We start from the raw sequence: 15,024 nt of genomic DNA on the forward strand, positions 1-15,024 counted from the left end.
TGAGCTTTAGTCCTCCATGTTTGATACCAAGTCCAACTCCATGCCATCTAGTTAGGTGTTTTTCAGATTTACGTCCCGCATTTACGTCAATTTTCCACACACATCTTTAAGAATAAGACACACATTAGATTAGATAATGAATTCATTGAATATGTATATAAACCACAACCACATACTTCTCTGCAGCACTGTGGTTGGACATAGACGGCTGGCGTCACACTTCAGTGAGACTCCATTTGCTGCAGGACATTACCTATGGTTTTATTTTAGCTAATAAAGAGTAATAATAATATGACTTCAAGGTCAATAATATTGTCATCCTCAGTTATCAAGTCGAAAAATAAGAGTGATGAATCATAGATTTCATATATTTCATAATGATTTAAAAAAAATGAGAATAAACTAGCAATAACACCCAATAACCCAGTATACCTTGATTGAAAAATAATTTTTTTTATAGAAATTGAGAGCATTGTAATTGTATTGTATGCATATTTTAGTTTCCATTTTTGCTTTCTTTTGTTTTATGTTGAATGTATGTTTGTCTTTGATATATATATATATAGTTTAATGGTATAATAATATTTGGCACAAGAAGCCACATTTTTCAATTTGAATGAACTTGGTACATTTCTGAATCAAATGATGGACCATACATACAGGTAAACAACAAAATATTGTTTACTTTGCATGAGTTTGACAATGGCACAATAAATCACCATGGTCGCTATATTCAAGTTTTGATATCACCTCATTTAAACTGAAGCTATTTTAAAGTTATTTGCATAAGAATTTCAAGTACATTCAGAGTAGTGTAAACTCTGGCCATTGTGTAGTGAAAAACATCCCTGAACAAAAGCAAACAGACTGCCATGTGTCTTGTGCATCAGTGTCATCAGTGGACCAGGAACTATATATATATATATATATATATATATATATATATATCCTAAAATTGAAATTCTTATCAATATTTTCAAGACATTGAAAGAGCTTTAGTTTAAATAAGGTGATATAAAAACTTGAATATAGCCACCATCGTGATTTATGGTGTGATTGTTAAACTAATGCAAAAAAAAATTTGTTGTTTAAAATGAGTATACGTATGGGTCCATCATTTTTCTTTCCTTTTAGCATAAGTGTTCTGACGCTGTCATTTCTTTGAAGACGAGCAATTATGCCTGTGTTCAGAGATCATAGAACAATAAAATCGATAACAAGATGAGTTCATAGTGGATAATCACATTTTAATAATGTGAGCTTTAACATCAGGAAGGAAGTACTCCAGTGAGGAACAAACATTCTTGGAGTTCTATTTGTTTTTCTAAACTTTTATTTGTCTCATCTAAGACACTGCATCATGGATGTTTTGGTGATGGCATCCCATTGTAACATGAGGTGCCCCAGGAATAGAGAGCCTCAACCCGGTCGGCCCAGGGGACTATGATCGGAAAGAAAAGAATGGGGAAAAGAAGTCCACGGGGAGATGAAAGTGATTTTCTGGGCCACTTCGCCTGAAGTCCTGGGTCACACCTATGATGTACCTCAATTTAAATGATAATAATATGTGAGAATCAACTTTGTCTCCGTGATGTGAAATGTACGAAGTGCCCGTGAAAACATACTTATTTTGAACTACCGAGCAAATGTCGCATGTACGATGCCTCAGCAGAATCCGACTGCTCCGGCGCAAAGGCAGATACTACAGGTCCATTAAAGGTGACTTAGGCTCATTATTCGTGATTCTTTGCATTGATGAATCTATGTTTTCTGAAATTATTCAGTCCGAGTCACAGTTTTATTAAGTCAACATCATTCTGGACTCAGAGATCCCTGGGTGTTTTATTGTGTAAGAAAACAGAAAAGCCTGTCTGCCTCATGTCAGCCATCAAAACCCCATCCATGCAGCAACAAGCTACTTCTAATCTCCACGTAAAACAATCTGAGAATATTCATCAGGTTTTTTTATCTGATGTTGAACAACATAGGTGACCCTGGTTTGACAAGATTTTGTTTTTTTATGGAGGATTGACTGCGAAGTGGCCCGGCTGCAGACGACAATATATCAGCCGGGCTCAGAGATTACAGAGCTTTTTATCCAGGATCTTTCTGCCAGAAAAAAAAAAAAACAGGAGTAGAATGGCTTAACGTCCAATAATAGATGAGGATTTCAGATCAGTGGGGGAATTCTGCCGATGCCGGCTCAGATCAAGGATTTAAAGTAGCGGCACAGAAAGCCAAATAAAGAGGAAATCACGGACACACAGCTTCTCCATATTACAAGTGAGTTTATTAATCACAACTTGAGTGTTTCAAGAATGAAAAGTCGGGATCTCTGCCGACCCTCTGTGGACATTCTACTGTGAGTTCACTTCTCTAACGTACCAGTGTGCAGCCCATCCTCGACGTTTAAAAGTCCCTCCAACTCACTCAGAACAGAGCAGCTCACAGCTCCGTCCCAGCGTAATAACACCGTCTTTACCAAAAATAATTCCCACTATATTTAGGCACTAAACATGTCTACATATTCAACTCTATGAAAATCAACAAAAAAGAGAGACTATTTACACATTTGCAGATATGTAAAGAAGGAAACTGGCGGTGACATCATTCCTCTCAAACGCCGTTTGCGAATGCAACGTGTGAAAGCTCAGACAGGAGAGTCGAGAGTGGGAGACACTTTTGAAGGCAGAAGGCACTTAAGAGGAATGAACTTTGTACAAGTGAAGGGTCGGCGCGTGGAGGATGGCTCTGCTGCGTCACTGCTGCGTCGCAGCATTGCATTGCTGTTGTTTTCTTGAAAACTGTCACGTTCACTTGGGACAAAAACACAAAACAGACTTGAACGCCGTGGATAAAGTCCTATGTGCAAAATGCCGGGCAGATCGTCTCTCCCATGACTGAGGTTCGGGCTACGTCCACACGCTTGAGTTTTCTTGCTCAACTGCAGATTTTGCATTACAACGCAGCAATTTACCAAAATACTCAGCTCTGAAAACATGACGCTTTTAACAACAAACATGTGGACGCAGCTTCGGCTAACATCTCATGACCCAGACACCCAGGTTGCACCAGAGCTCCTTTTTTAAAAGCAGCCAGGAATAATAGAGGAGTGAGTCAGTCAGCTGTTTGCTCTGACGTGTGATAGAAGCTGACACAAGATCAGTGTTCAGGCAGGCGAGTCGCTCCGCCAGGAAGTCTGTCGTCCGTCAGGAAGCTCTGGCTTATGTTCTGAATGACAATGCTAGACCTTCTCCTTCTCACGAATGGGAAGAGCTTCATATCGCCTCAAATAGGAGTGATTTTTTTTAAACGTTTTTTTTTTCCATTTCATTTTCACAACTTTACATCATCTCGGAAAACAATAATCTATATACAATCAGGAACAGTGTTAAACCTCCAGACCCTGTTTTGCTAAGAAGCAGGACAAACTAACATCCTTTTTTACAGACAAGCTACAATATTTAGTCACGATTCAATACTGGAGGTCATAAAATAAATCATCTTCATGATGTTGGAGAGACCAAGTCGTAAATCTCGCACAAGCTTTCAAATCAGAACGATATTTTTTGAAACTTGAGGGACATTAAAGTGAAGCATCTGAACCACCTGGGCCGACTTTTCCGCTCAAAGACACAGCTGCTCACCCTCAGATCTTCTTCTTTAGGGCGCTGCTAAACTGACTGGCCCTCCAACATGAACTCAAGAAAATGAGCCTTTGTGCCATAGACTTCTACACCCGCCACATCAGCAGTCAACAGTCGATCGAAAACATGGCTTTTTGTCATGTTTCACTTGAACTTCATTTAACTGGAATATCTACTTAAAGACTGCAATGTATGCACGAGGAATTGCTCAGCAACTCTCTGTGATCAAATAAAGGAAGAGATTTTGTCCTCACAGTGTAATGATGCCACAATTATCGTCTTTTTCTTTTCAGTTATTGTTCCGACATGGCTAATTTTTGTCAGCCTGCAACTTAGTTTCATCGTACCACTCTATTTTTTCAATTTGTTTTACATCAGAATCATCATTTCCAGATCATAAACATAAACTTTTCTTTCACTGCACTGAGTTTTAGTCAATAAAATATGTGCAATTTTAGAATACACTGTATGTAGCTCAACGTCACCGGAGACCCATGTTCCTCATAACTCACGTGAGTAAATGGTTGGGCAAATATTTTGTATTATTTATCCGTATTATTCTTGTGTTTTCTTTAGCTGCCACTTATTTTTTGTAAATTTATTTTATCTGCACCCAAAACCGAGGCGCTTTATTTATCTCACCATTGGCACTGTAATTGTGAATTATGAATTGACTATTGGAATTTTAAATAATAAAGATGTAAGAATAAATCAAAAATGTTGTTGTTGAAATGTCACTTTTAGGGGTAGGATTACACTTTTAAGATGATTCAGATGCATCCAAAAATAAATATGAATCACTATTTTTTTAAAATTTCAAGCTTGTGACTTCACTAGCGTTCTGTGTGTGAAACTTCCATCATGACACTTTTCAGTGTAGCGTTAGCACGTACCGTTTCCAGAAGAGCGCGACACTGGCAGACAGGACGATCGATATTTACAAGATGAAGAGCGAGCAGAGAAGGACACTTAAACGGAAGAGAACGCAACACTGATGGCGACAGTGTTTCACAGCATTGTCTGGCACTCTTCAAAGCCGCGCACTAAGACTATCGACAAACACCAACACGCAAGTCTCTGACAGCAGGACCTGGGCTGCCCCAGCGAAGGAGACTCAAATATGTAAGACCACATCTTGATATGCTCAGACAACTTCCCTCCGTCTCTTCCCGTTGCAAAGGTAACTGCTTACGGCTTGATGCTTAGTGGTTCAAAGTAACACTTTAAAAAAAAAAAAATCCTTGGACAAAAACAAACAAAAAAAAAAACACGTCAGTTAGTATTTTACAAATATTTAGAAAAGTAAACCTTTATCTATAGGCCTTTTAAAATATATTCCATCAAAAATAGTCTGACAAAAAGGTCAACAGTAGAAAAGAAATGTTACTGAAATGACAGAGGGGTGAAACGGGAGCAATGTGTGACGGCAGACAACTTTCCTCCTCCAGGATTTCGGATCCAGCGTTTCCATGATTGACAATTCACTCGTAGGTGAGAAATGGTGGCTTCAGTCCCAAAAGTGTCTCGTCGTTGTTACATTTTGTTGTCCTGTGTAATCCTGTCACCTTTGGCAAACTTGAATAGTTGGAATTTTCGGAATGCCGAGAGCTCAGAGTGTGAACTGTGGCGGCTGCGTGGTCAGAGGACGTGGCGCGCCTGGACCACATGTCACGTCTCCGCCTCGGCATGTCCCCCCCGCCTTCGTCAACAGCGCCTTCATTTTCAGATCACAAACGACGACTTGTGTCGGAAATCACCCTGCGGACAACAGACAGCTTTCTTTAAGATAAAACACGAGCAACTTTGCAATATTTGTAGCTCAATTTTATGAATTATCTACGATATATACATTTTTTAACCACTGCAGACCAAGCAGCTTGTAAGACTTAAGCAGAAGAAGCACTGATGGAAAAATAGAACTTGGATTTTTGTCACACGGACAACTCATGTGGGCTGTAGGAGGCCAGTTAATGTGGCTCCTGCTGATGTGCTGACATGTAATCGTTGAAAATAATATGCACAGGCATAATCTTCCACTGTCAAATTCAAACACAATTTTAAGTGGACAAATATTTGATTTGAATTTGTCATGAAAATCGTTGAAAGATTTGAAATTCAACTGCTCGCCTATAAGTAAAGGACATGGGTCCTTCTCTCACAAGTACACAGACAATGGAAGTGTGTTTGTTTACGCGGTTCCTAACAGTTATGTCACGAGCAGTTCTTTTTGTGTGTGACTGTTTTAGCAGTGAGGCGTTATGAAACATTGTCCACAATTTCAGAGGTCAGTAGGTGGTGCTCTTAGTTTAAAAGTGTTAAAGGTGTCAAAGAAATGTGGTGATGGGCTTATGAGGCTTCATGAAACAGTGTCCTCGTTTTCAGAGCCCACTAGATGGCGCTCTCTGCTCTAAAATATTTGACCTTGATTTCAATAAAACCTCATTTCTAAAGCGATAGCACCACCTAGTGGGCTCTGAAAATGCAGACACTGTTTCATGAAGCCTCATAAGACTCATTAGTTTCATGTCTATATTCAATAGAATGCCGATAAACAACACTGCACTACACATCGCACTGATAATCATTTTTTTTTAAATGTTCTCCTCCTGATGGATGAGTTGCATCTGCAGATCGTGAACCTGCGAGTGCTCCTCCTGCCTGGCTGCCTTCAAGCTACTTTCAATTGTGAGGTATTTGGAATCCAAAACAGGTTCAATAGGTCTGAGAAGACGATGAGTCTAACCAGAGCTCTGTTTGATTGCTTTAAGCGACTTCCTGTTCCAAACCTTCAAGCAGACCATATCGGGTCAACACATGCAAACGGAAATACAAGTGTCTGTAAAGAAGTGCGTGATGTTTCCTCAGTTGATCATCCGACAGCCAAGTCTTAAGAGCTTTCATGAGTCAGTACAAACCTCATCGTCCGTCCTCACGTAGTCCACTCCGTCTCCTTTCGATGGAACTTTGTAACTAAAACACGAGGGGATGAGAGTTTACCGTCTCATCGCACACAGCTGTTCATCACTTGTGGTGAGCGGCGTGTGGACCACTTACTTGTTGCCAGTCTGTTTTTGGCTGGCAAAGTAGCCTCGCTTGTAGGCACAGCAGATCCCCACAGTGATACACAAGAGCACCACCACCACCACCAGCACTCCCAACACGATTCCCACTATGTCTATATCGTCTGTGGAGGGGAAGAAACGGGAATTTGAACAACAAACTGAACATGCACTGAAGAAGAGACGTTTCTACCTTTGAAGACGTTTTAAACTCCTGCCACATTTCCACTAACATTATCTCTCACGTGTCCACAGAGTGATGCATTAGCTTCTACAGTGTTTACACTCAGCCTCAACATGACTTCACTCTTGTTGGTTAAGTTAACAAATTAACCACCGTTACGTTAAGTGTACTTGTTTGCACATGCTGTTCCCACTAATACTAACATGCCATGCTCCATTTATGTTTCCAGTGCTCGCGTTTTAGCCCACAACACGTCCACATTGTTACAGCAGACCTGTGCAAAGGCTGCATTTATGTGGCCCACCTGGAGTCAGAGTAAAACTATGAAACTGACAGTGTTGCTGTCGCTGACATTTTTGTCTTGTGCATTGTTTTTTGTTCATTATGATTCAACAGAAACACAACTTTCTCGTTTGATTATATTCCTTAATAGTTCCTCTTTTCCGTTGGCTGTTTAAGGAGTATTTCTTGTCCCTTAAAATACAACAGAATTGAAAGTAGATTTTGAAACGCATGAGACACAGAATCTTTAAATGGAATGTGGTTGAAATGAAATAAAACACAACAAACCAACATGTTCTGTGCATTTTTGAAAGTGTAATTTCATGTGATCACTTTATTTTTATTTTAAATTTTCTCTTTCTTTCTCCTTTCTTTGTGTTTGAGGTCACAATACATAACCTGGCCCATTAGGAAATGTAATTTCCCACCCCTAAATTACAGCCTCAAATTTCCCCCTTTTTGGGAACTATTTCACTTATTTGGGAATTTGGGAGGTGCAGGTATGACGTGAGACATCTGAGCCGCGGACACTTACAGACTTCCATCATCTGATGCGGACACTCTGCGGCCCCTGCGTGGTTCTTGGCTCGACAGAAATACTCGCCAGCGTCTTCTTTTCGGACCGCAATGAATTTCTGAGGAGACACCGCAAGGTCAGTGCGTTCACACGTGCGCCAGGCCACTTCACTTTTACACGAAATACACGACGGCCGTGAAAATATATTAAGGAAACACAAAGAGAAAGAACATTCCCGCTCGTCCCACTTGCTGTCAGTCACTCGCCTCACCCTGCGTGACGATGGACTGCAGGGGACACGAGTACCAAGTCCATTTATGGAGATGTCACTCTTAACGGCGGCATACCAGAGCAGCTTGTGGTGCAACGTTACATTAGCTTTGTCAAATCTCCCACCAGCGACACGACACTGCTCCACACCAATTACATGGGAAATTAAAACACAATATTCCCAAATCTTTCCTCAAAAACACAAAACACAACCTTAATGCAACAGTCCATCATCTGGCTTTCACACAAGTGAAGGGCAAGCCTAATATAGACGTCAAACATGGAAGACTATTTTACAGCTCCGGACTGCGACGTGTAAACATGTCCCGAAGCACTTATTCTGGGATTTCCTGAACAGACAAACACTGAGGTGAGCTGGAACACCTCATTCCTCACAAGACAGGATCCTCTCTGTGCTGAAGAATTCATGATTTATTTCTCTAATTCCATGTTTATTTCATTCGGGAATATGCACAGTAGAAAATCAGCTGCTGAAATACCAGAGTAAACTTGGCTAAAACTGCAGAGCATATTTAACAATATAAAGATTAAACCCACTCACACAGATGCGCTAAAAGTGAGGGTGGGACTGGATTAAAAATTGTCTCATTAAATACAGTTTTTAAATCAAAAATGAGGATTCATCCTGTTTTAATATTTGACACCAGAATTTAAGTTTACTCTCTACACATAAGCTTCATAATTTATTGTTTGTATCCTGAACTTTGGTGTTTCCCTCCATCAATGCAATCTAACTTTTTCATTGCGGATGTTTTGGTTGTGAAGTCACATCTTTTTTAAAAAAAATAATTAATCAAAATTCTCTTATGGCTCCATCCCAAGTATTGCATTCTAGATTTATTTGGAGCCAAATTCATTTTTGATTTTATATTAACAATTCATATTCATATCTAATGTATTATTCACAGCTCCTTTCTGATCCCAGAAATCACATAGAAATGTGAGAGTTGTTGTTGTATGTTGGCTGGAACGAAATTCAAACCTACTGAAGCCCATAGTGCCGTGGAACACGCATGTTGACGCATCAGGCTTTCAATGGAAACTATTGATTATATTTAGTTGCTGCGTTATTAAGATAGAAATTCACGTTTTCATTTGAAGTCTGAATAAATTAACTCCATATTGTGTAATTACATTACAGTGAACAGTGTTAAAGTAGACTAGTCAAATATCATATGTAATAACACAACATTATATCTCATTAACGAGGAAAAAAAATACACCGTCCAGAGAGTGAAATACGTCTAAGCTGAGTAAAATACAGACCCACATTTTGGTTATCGGAGTCATAGTTAAACAAAACGCTAGGATAGAATACGCAGGATATTTCCATCCCTTGCTTATTACTGTGCAGATACTGTGGCCTGGCGGAAGGAGAACAGGTGTTTTATAATGTACTTTTCTTCCTTCAAATTAGGTCTATAACGCAATAGTCAATAATCTAATAAAAAGTAATTTAATATCCTGTTTTTTTGTTAAAGAAGCTTTCCTTTGTTTCCCATGACTCTTTGACTTGACTTCAAAACTCCTCACTGAACCTCTAAGCCATATAAAACTTTGCGTCACGAGGTCGACATGTCTTCGTCGACTATTGATTCCTCCGACTCTGAGCGAGTGCAGTTGAACTTTCATGGCCAAGTTGTATTTCGAGTGTCGCCTTATTTGGCTTGATATTGGATTATAAGCTCTAAGATGTAAATGTAGCCACTGTGCCGTCCTAGAAAGCTAGATAGAATCAAGGAATGTGCAAACCAGGACAGCAGATTCCCGACAAGCTCGCCATCGACTGTCTCCCTAAAATATCCCCCCTCCGCCCTTGGGCTTCAGGCCACCATCCCTGCCCCGCCTCGGCCACTCATGTGAGTCCGTGTCCAAACACACATACTCACCAGAGTTCCTGTTTCTGCGTTGAGCGTGTATGATGAGTTGAAGAACTTAGGGCTGGTCTTGGGGTCATCCGGGATCTCCTCTCTGCCCTTAAACCACTGGTACTGAGACTTTGGGAAGCCCTCTTCCTCCACGCAGCTCAGCTCAGCTGACTTCCCAACAGGCACTGATTTGGGCACGCTGCACTTGGGAGTGACGGGCTTCACTGCAGCGACACAAAACATATGACCAGAGTCAAACCAAGACACTTCACGGTTACGAGGAGCTTCTGGAGAGACTTTTGGTCCGGCTGTAGCACTATAGCCGAACAGCCTGGGACAAAGATGCTTTAAAAAAGAAAACAAAACAATGTCACTGCAGCCGGCTTATTATGGTGCAGCACCAGCAGATGCCAAAAAGTGCACCAAAACATGCAGTGCTTGCTTTCTTTAGTACAGGGAACAGATGCAGTTTCAGAAGTTTCCTCTTTCAGCCTCTGCAGCTGGGCAGGTCCAGCCCGGTCACAACATCCTCAAATATAAGCTGGAGGGCTGGTGTGACCTACAACGCCGTGTCATCTTTCTACGGCCCGGGTGTGAAACACGGGCCAAGGTCTCTCTGGTAAGGGCATGATAATGACTCTTTTATATTAAGTTCATGCTTTAAGAGAGATGAATGTTGAATGTCACGTGTGACCGTCTCAACACCTCAGCCATTTTAGCATCCGTGCTCTGGGTGGTGCAGCATGGGCCTCTCCCCTGCTCAGCAACGTGGCGGTCCAGTAAGAGTAGCTCTCCATCTGAGCAAACGTTTGACTTCTGATTGGTTGTTTCTGCCCAAACACCCACCTAGTGATTTTTTACCCACTATATCCACCCGAAAGATAATTCTCTCCATCAAGCAGGTGGTAGAGAACTTAAGTCTTTAGCTAGTTCTGTTAGCGCTCACACACCCAGCTCCTTTTCGCGCCGCTAGCAGGTCTAAATTCGGGACCGCCACCATCTGATGCGGCAGCATTTCAGTTCAACTCCGTGTCCGTGGACTGAACTTTTGCCTTGAGCCAACACCCAACCGGCTGTTTTAACCATGGCGACGTTAGCGCTGCTACATTGGCCAGTTTTCACTGGAGCGGGAACAATTCAATAGAATTTAATAGAAATCCTTAGGACATTTTCGAATCCAAATTAACCTACAGACCGCCACCATATTGAAAAGGCTTTTAAGTTTTCAATGAACCCTGAAATTTCTATTGAAATAAACGCGTCCATTTTGAAGTATCATGTTAACAAGCAAATGAACAAACACGTAAGTACAAGTAATTATGATACACTGGGTCACACTTCAGACAAATGAAAAAACAAGAATAGACAAATGAACAGACATTACACATCGAACAAATTACTTACTCGCTTAATTACTGGTAATAATCAGTAAAGAAGGTGACTATTGTATGGTAAAATACACTGAACAAAGTGCTATTAAGTACTGCTAATACACAAATGAATGATTTGCTTATTTATGGTTATATTACCGTACAGACATACATATGTCTGTAATCTGATTACATAAGCAAATGAGTGAACATTAACCTGTGGCGAAAATGTGAAAACCTCAAAGTCAAATCTTCTGAACACCTTTCAGGGGAGACTCTAGTGATGGAGGACTGGTGTTGTAAACTGTGTCAGCACCTCGAGGGATTTCAGAGCTTCTACTTCCCAGCTAGTGCTGCAGGTGCAAGTGTTGACTTGATGATGACCTGTCTGCTCACCTCTTACAGTCAGGTTGATCACAATCTCATCCACTGACTTCTGGTCATCTGCAGCGGTCACTTCGCATCTGTATTTCGCCGTGTCGGACCGTGTTGCGTTGGTGATCACGAGTGTGGCGGGTTCTCTGATCACCGCTCTGTTTTCCAGATCACCTGTGAGTTTCAATGAAACAATGGCTCAGTCAGTCATGCATTCGTTTACATGACATCTTTTCGTTTACCTGAAATTTTCTTGTCAAAATAGACATAACTGGGTCCTCCATTTTTTATTTTCTTCCACTCGATTCTGGGATTGGGTGTCGAGATGGAGTCAATCAAACACGATAATTCAATTTCTGAAAGGAGGAGAGTCGTCAGCACACGAGTTGGACAGAGGATTTCTATTCATGCGCTCGCGCTCTTACTGTCAAACTCATCTGTCCATGGCGAGTCGTTGTCCGTCGTCAGCACCACAGCAAACACGCTGAAGTAGCCTGCAGACAAGAGCGAGCAGAGCATGAATTTTCATGATCCACTGATGAGCGCGAAACCAGCTGACGTCCGACCGTGAACTGCGCTTGTTTTAACACTTCGGCTGCGATGTTTGTGATGGGTGCACTCATCTGAAATTCCACATACAAGCCCACATGAACGTCGATATGACACGGCGGTGCTCTTCGCCCTCATTTATCTTCACGTCCATTTTCTGTTTTAGAAGTGTGTGTGTGGGGGGGTGAGTGCAGGGACGGGGGAGCGGTTTCTATGCACACTGGATAATTGTGCAGGGAGGCATGTGGCCTTTTCAGGGCAAACTCACCATGCCAGTAGTTCAACTGCCCGCTCAGCCTCCCCCACCCCGTCTCTATCCCTCACCCCCTGTTCACTCTGTCTTCCTCTCTGATGCTGTTGACCAGTGTGGAGCAAACGGTGCAAAACATCCAGGAAAGAGCCGCATTGGTATGTGGTGTTAGGGTTGGGCCTTCTGCTGAATCATGCGAGCAGCCGTTAGTCGACTGACCGGGCACAACATCACCCCCAGCCTCCTGCACTCGAAGCCTCAAAACACTTAAGGCATTGTTTTCATCCCTGATAACACAAGGATGCATCTGCTTTAATCACTATGTTCTTGAAAACAAACAGCATCTTGCCCCACGCACATTCAAATCTAAAGGTGCAAACAGTTTTTAAACAAAACATGCATATAATATAAAGAGAAATGTTATGACACAGAAACACCAATGACGATTTTAACCGGGGCCAAGTTTAAAATCTTTTAGGTATTGAATAATGTATAATACTTGAACAAGTCATTCAGCAAAGTATATATTATTTATTGAGGTCAAACTTTGTTAGCATGTCATTATGATTAAAAAAACAAACAAAAAAATAGTTATATGCCAACAATTTGAAAAGAACACCAGAGTCCCAGCTCATGGTACTAGTTCATACTGTTTGCATGAAAACATAGTACTAGTTCATACTGTTTGCATGAAAGCACCCACAGGAGAGCAGCTTGTATTTACAACAATCTATACGGATGTAGTGACCCCAGCCAACTGTCACAAACACAAAGGCGTGTCTCGGGTCACCTGCTAGAGCAGACAAACTAAGCTGATTAGCTTACGATCTTGACAAGATGGCAGCTTGTTTGAAGCTGACGCTACAAACACAGGAGGAAGGTCAAAAGTAGGTCAAGAAGGCTATCCAAGAAAGAGTTGCAACATTACTCAATTTCAATTGTAAACGGTCAGGCTAATAACTTGTCACGGCTATGAAAAATGACTGCGAAGCTTCACCGCATATGTGAAAGGGACATTGTCAAGCTAGTATCAAGTCGTGTCCTCCACACTGAGAAGGATCAGAGAAGTTAAGAGGCTTGATAACTTAAGACACACAAAACTGACACATTACTGTGGCCTCAGAACCTACAGCACCAATGTAATATAAATTTAAAGGCACCTGCCGCACAACAGCACACATATGACACAAGGACATCACAGACAAGACTCCAGTCACTGCACATGAATGCAACCAGGCCCATATTTTAGCGCAACTTTTGATAACAGTCAAGAGCTACATGTACATGTCTTGTAGGCTACTGTATTTTGTTCAACAGACACCACCCAAGGTAAGTTTGTTGCTGAAACTCTGAGGTAATGAGGAATTCAAGAAACTGTGACTGACAAGATAATAAGGCCAGTGTACGACCACAATTTTAGCAACTCCAGAAGAAGCCATTGCAATGCTGAATTACTCTCTGTAGCTTCATACATATCCTATGCATTTCCAGTGGAACTGTAACGTCTTCATACACCAGTTTCAAAGACAAGCTCTCCTTGACTGAATACATACAATACAAACTGAATACATACAAAGACAGCAGCAGAAAGGAGCATGGGAGGAGGTGGGTTGTGAAGCTAGGACGCTTCAGAGTGAGTCATCTGTGCAATTCAAAACAGAGATGTTGGTGTGACTTGTACATGTGCGTGTACCTGTGTTTTTCCATTTATTAATTTAAAGGTGTCAAGTTTTACGATTGTAATTTCAGGAAAATATTCACAATGTCATGATGGCAAACTACGCAGACCACCACCTCATCACAGTTTTCATGTTAGGTTTTCCATGATTAATCTCATGCTCTTGACTTGGACTTAACATCTGAAGCATTTGCCATCTGTGGTAGGACAGTAGAGGCTATCCTCTGTCCTCATTCACCGTATATGACTGTGTTTCATGACTTCCAAAAATGAATTCTTCAACAGTGATTCAACAATGAACATCCATTTGTCACAGATTTATCTGCAGTAGCACAGTAAAATTACTTTAATGCAAGTTCTTTTCACTTAACATAAATTCATGCTCGAGTTATTTCTGGTCTGATATTTTATATTGTGTGCAATTAAGACATTATTTCAGCGTCCTATTTGCCCTTGGCAGGCAGCAGTGACTATAAAAATCTTGAGTCAGCACTTTTTACATGTTCAAATTGGCGCGTTATAATGACTTATTACTTCGTCGCAGCCCTGTTGGGCTTGTTTGATATATACATTAAAGTGCACTATTGTTGCTGACTACTGTATATGATACACATGACTTTATAAAAAGAAATTTAATGTATCAATCTAGGCCATAAGGAACAAGCTGATCTTGTTTTCAGATGAATATGAACATTTGTGATGCATTTTAGTGAATCTAACTCTGAACAAATGCAACAGGGATAATGGTCACACTAGAAGAACAAACACAACAGCCTGCATTACAATCATGAAGACAGTAATCTAGATATTTCATGCATCTACTTATTACCGCCTCGATGTCAGTAATGGTCTCCCCCTGGCTAACCCAAAAAAAGAATTTCTAGATCTGTCACTGATGCAAATTTGGTAAGGGAGGAGAGGCTGAAAACAATTATTGTCCATGGTAGCCTTGTC

General features: G+C 41.0%; 1 protein-coding gene across 1 annotated transcript in view; it reads right to left on the reverse strand.

Annotated features, from left to right (window-relative positions):
- Positions 1-4,856: 4,856 nt before the first annotated feature.
- Positions 4,857-15,024, reverse strand: part of LOC128748763 (junctional adhesion molecule 3B-like) — a 33,581-nt gene continuing 23,413 nt past the window's right edge. The window contains exons 2-9 of the mRNA XM_053847737.1: positions 12,019-12,087; positions 11,836-11,949; positions 11,615-11,767; positions 9,870-10,072; positions 7,708-7,807; positions 6,702-6,831; positions 6,563-6,617; positions 4,857-5,405 (exon numbers count right to left, since the gene is read on the reverse strand). Of these exons, the coding sequence (XP_053703712.1) occupies positions 5,370-5,405; positions 6,563-6,617; positions 6,702-6,831; positions 7,708-7,807; positions 9,870-10,072; positions 11,615-11,767; positions 11,836-11,949; positions 12,019-12,087 (860 nt within the window). The 3' untranslated portion in view covers positions 4,857-5,369. The remainder of the gene's footprint in view (positions 5,406-6,562; positions 6,618-6,701; positions 6,832-7,707; positions 7,808-9,869; positions 10,073-11,614; positions 11,768-11,835; positions 11,950-12,018; positions 12,088-15,024) is intronic.

The sequence above is a fragment of the Synchiropus splendidus genome, chromosome 17 (assembly GCF_027744825.2).
Source record: "Synchiropus splendidus isolate RoL2022-P1 chromosome 17, RoL_Sspl_1.0, whole genome shotgun sequence".
NCBI classification, from domain to species: Eukaryota; Metazoa; Chordata; class Actinopteri; order Syngnathiformes; family Callionymidae; genus Synchiropus; species Synchiropus splendidus.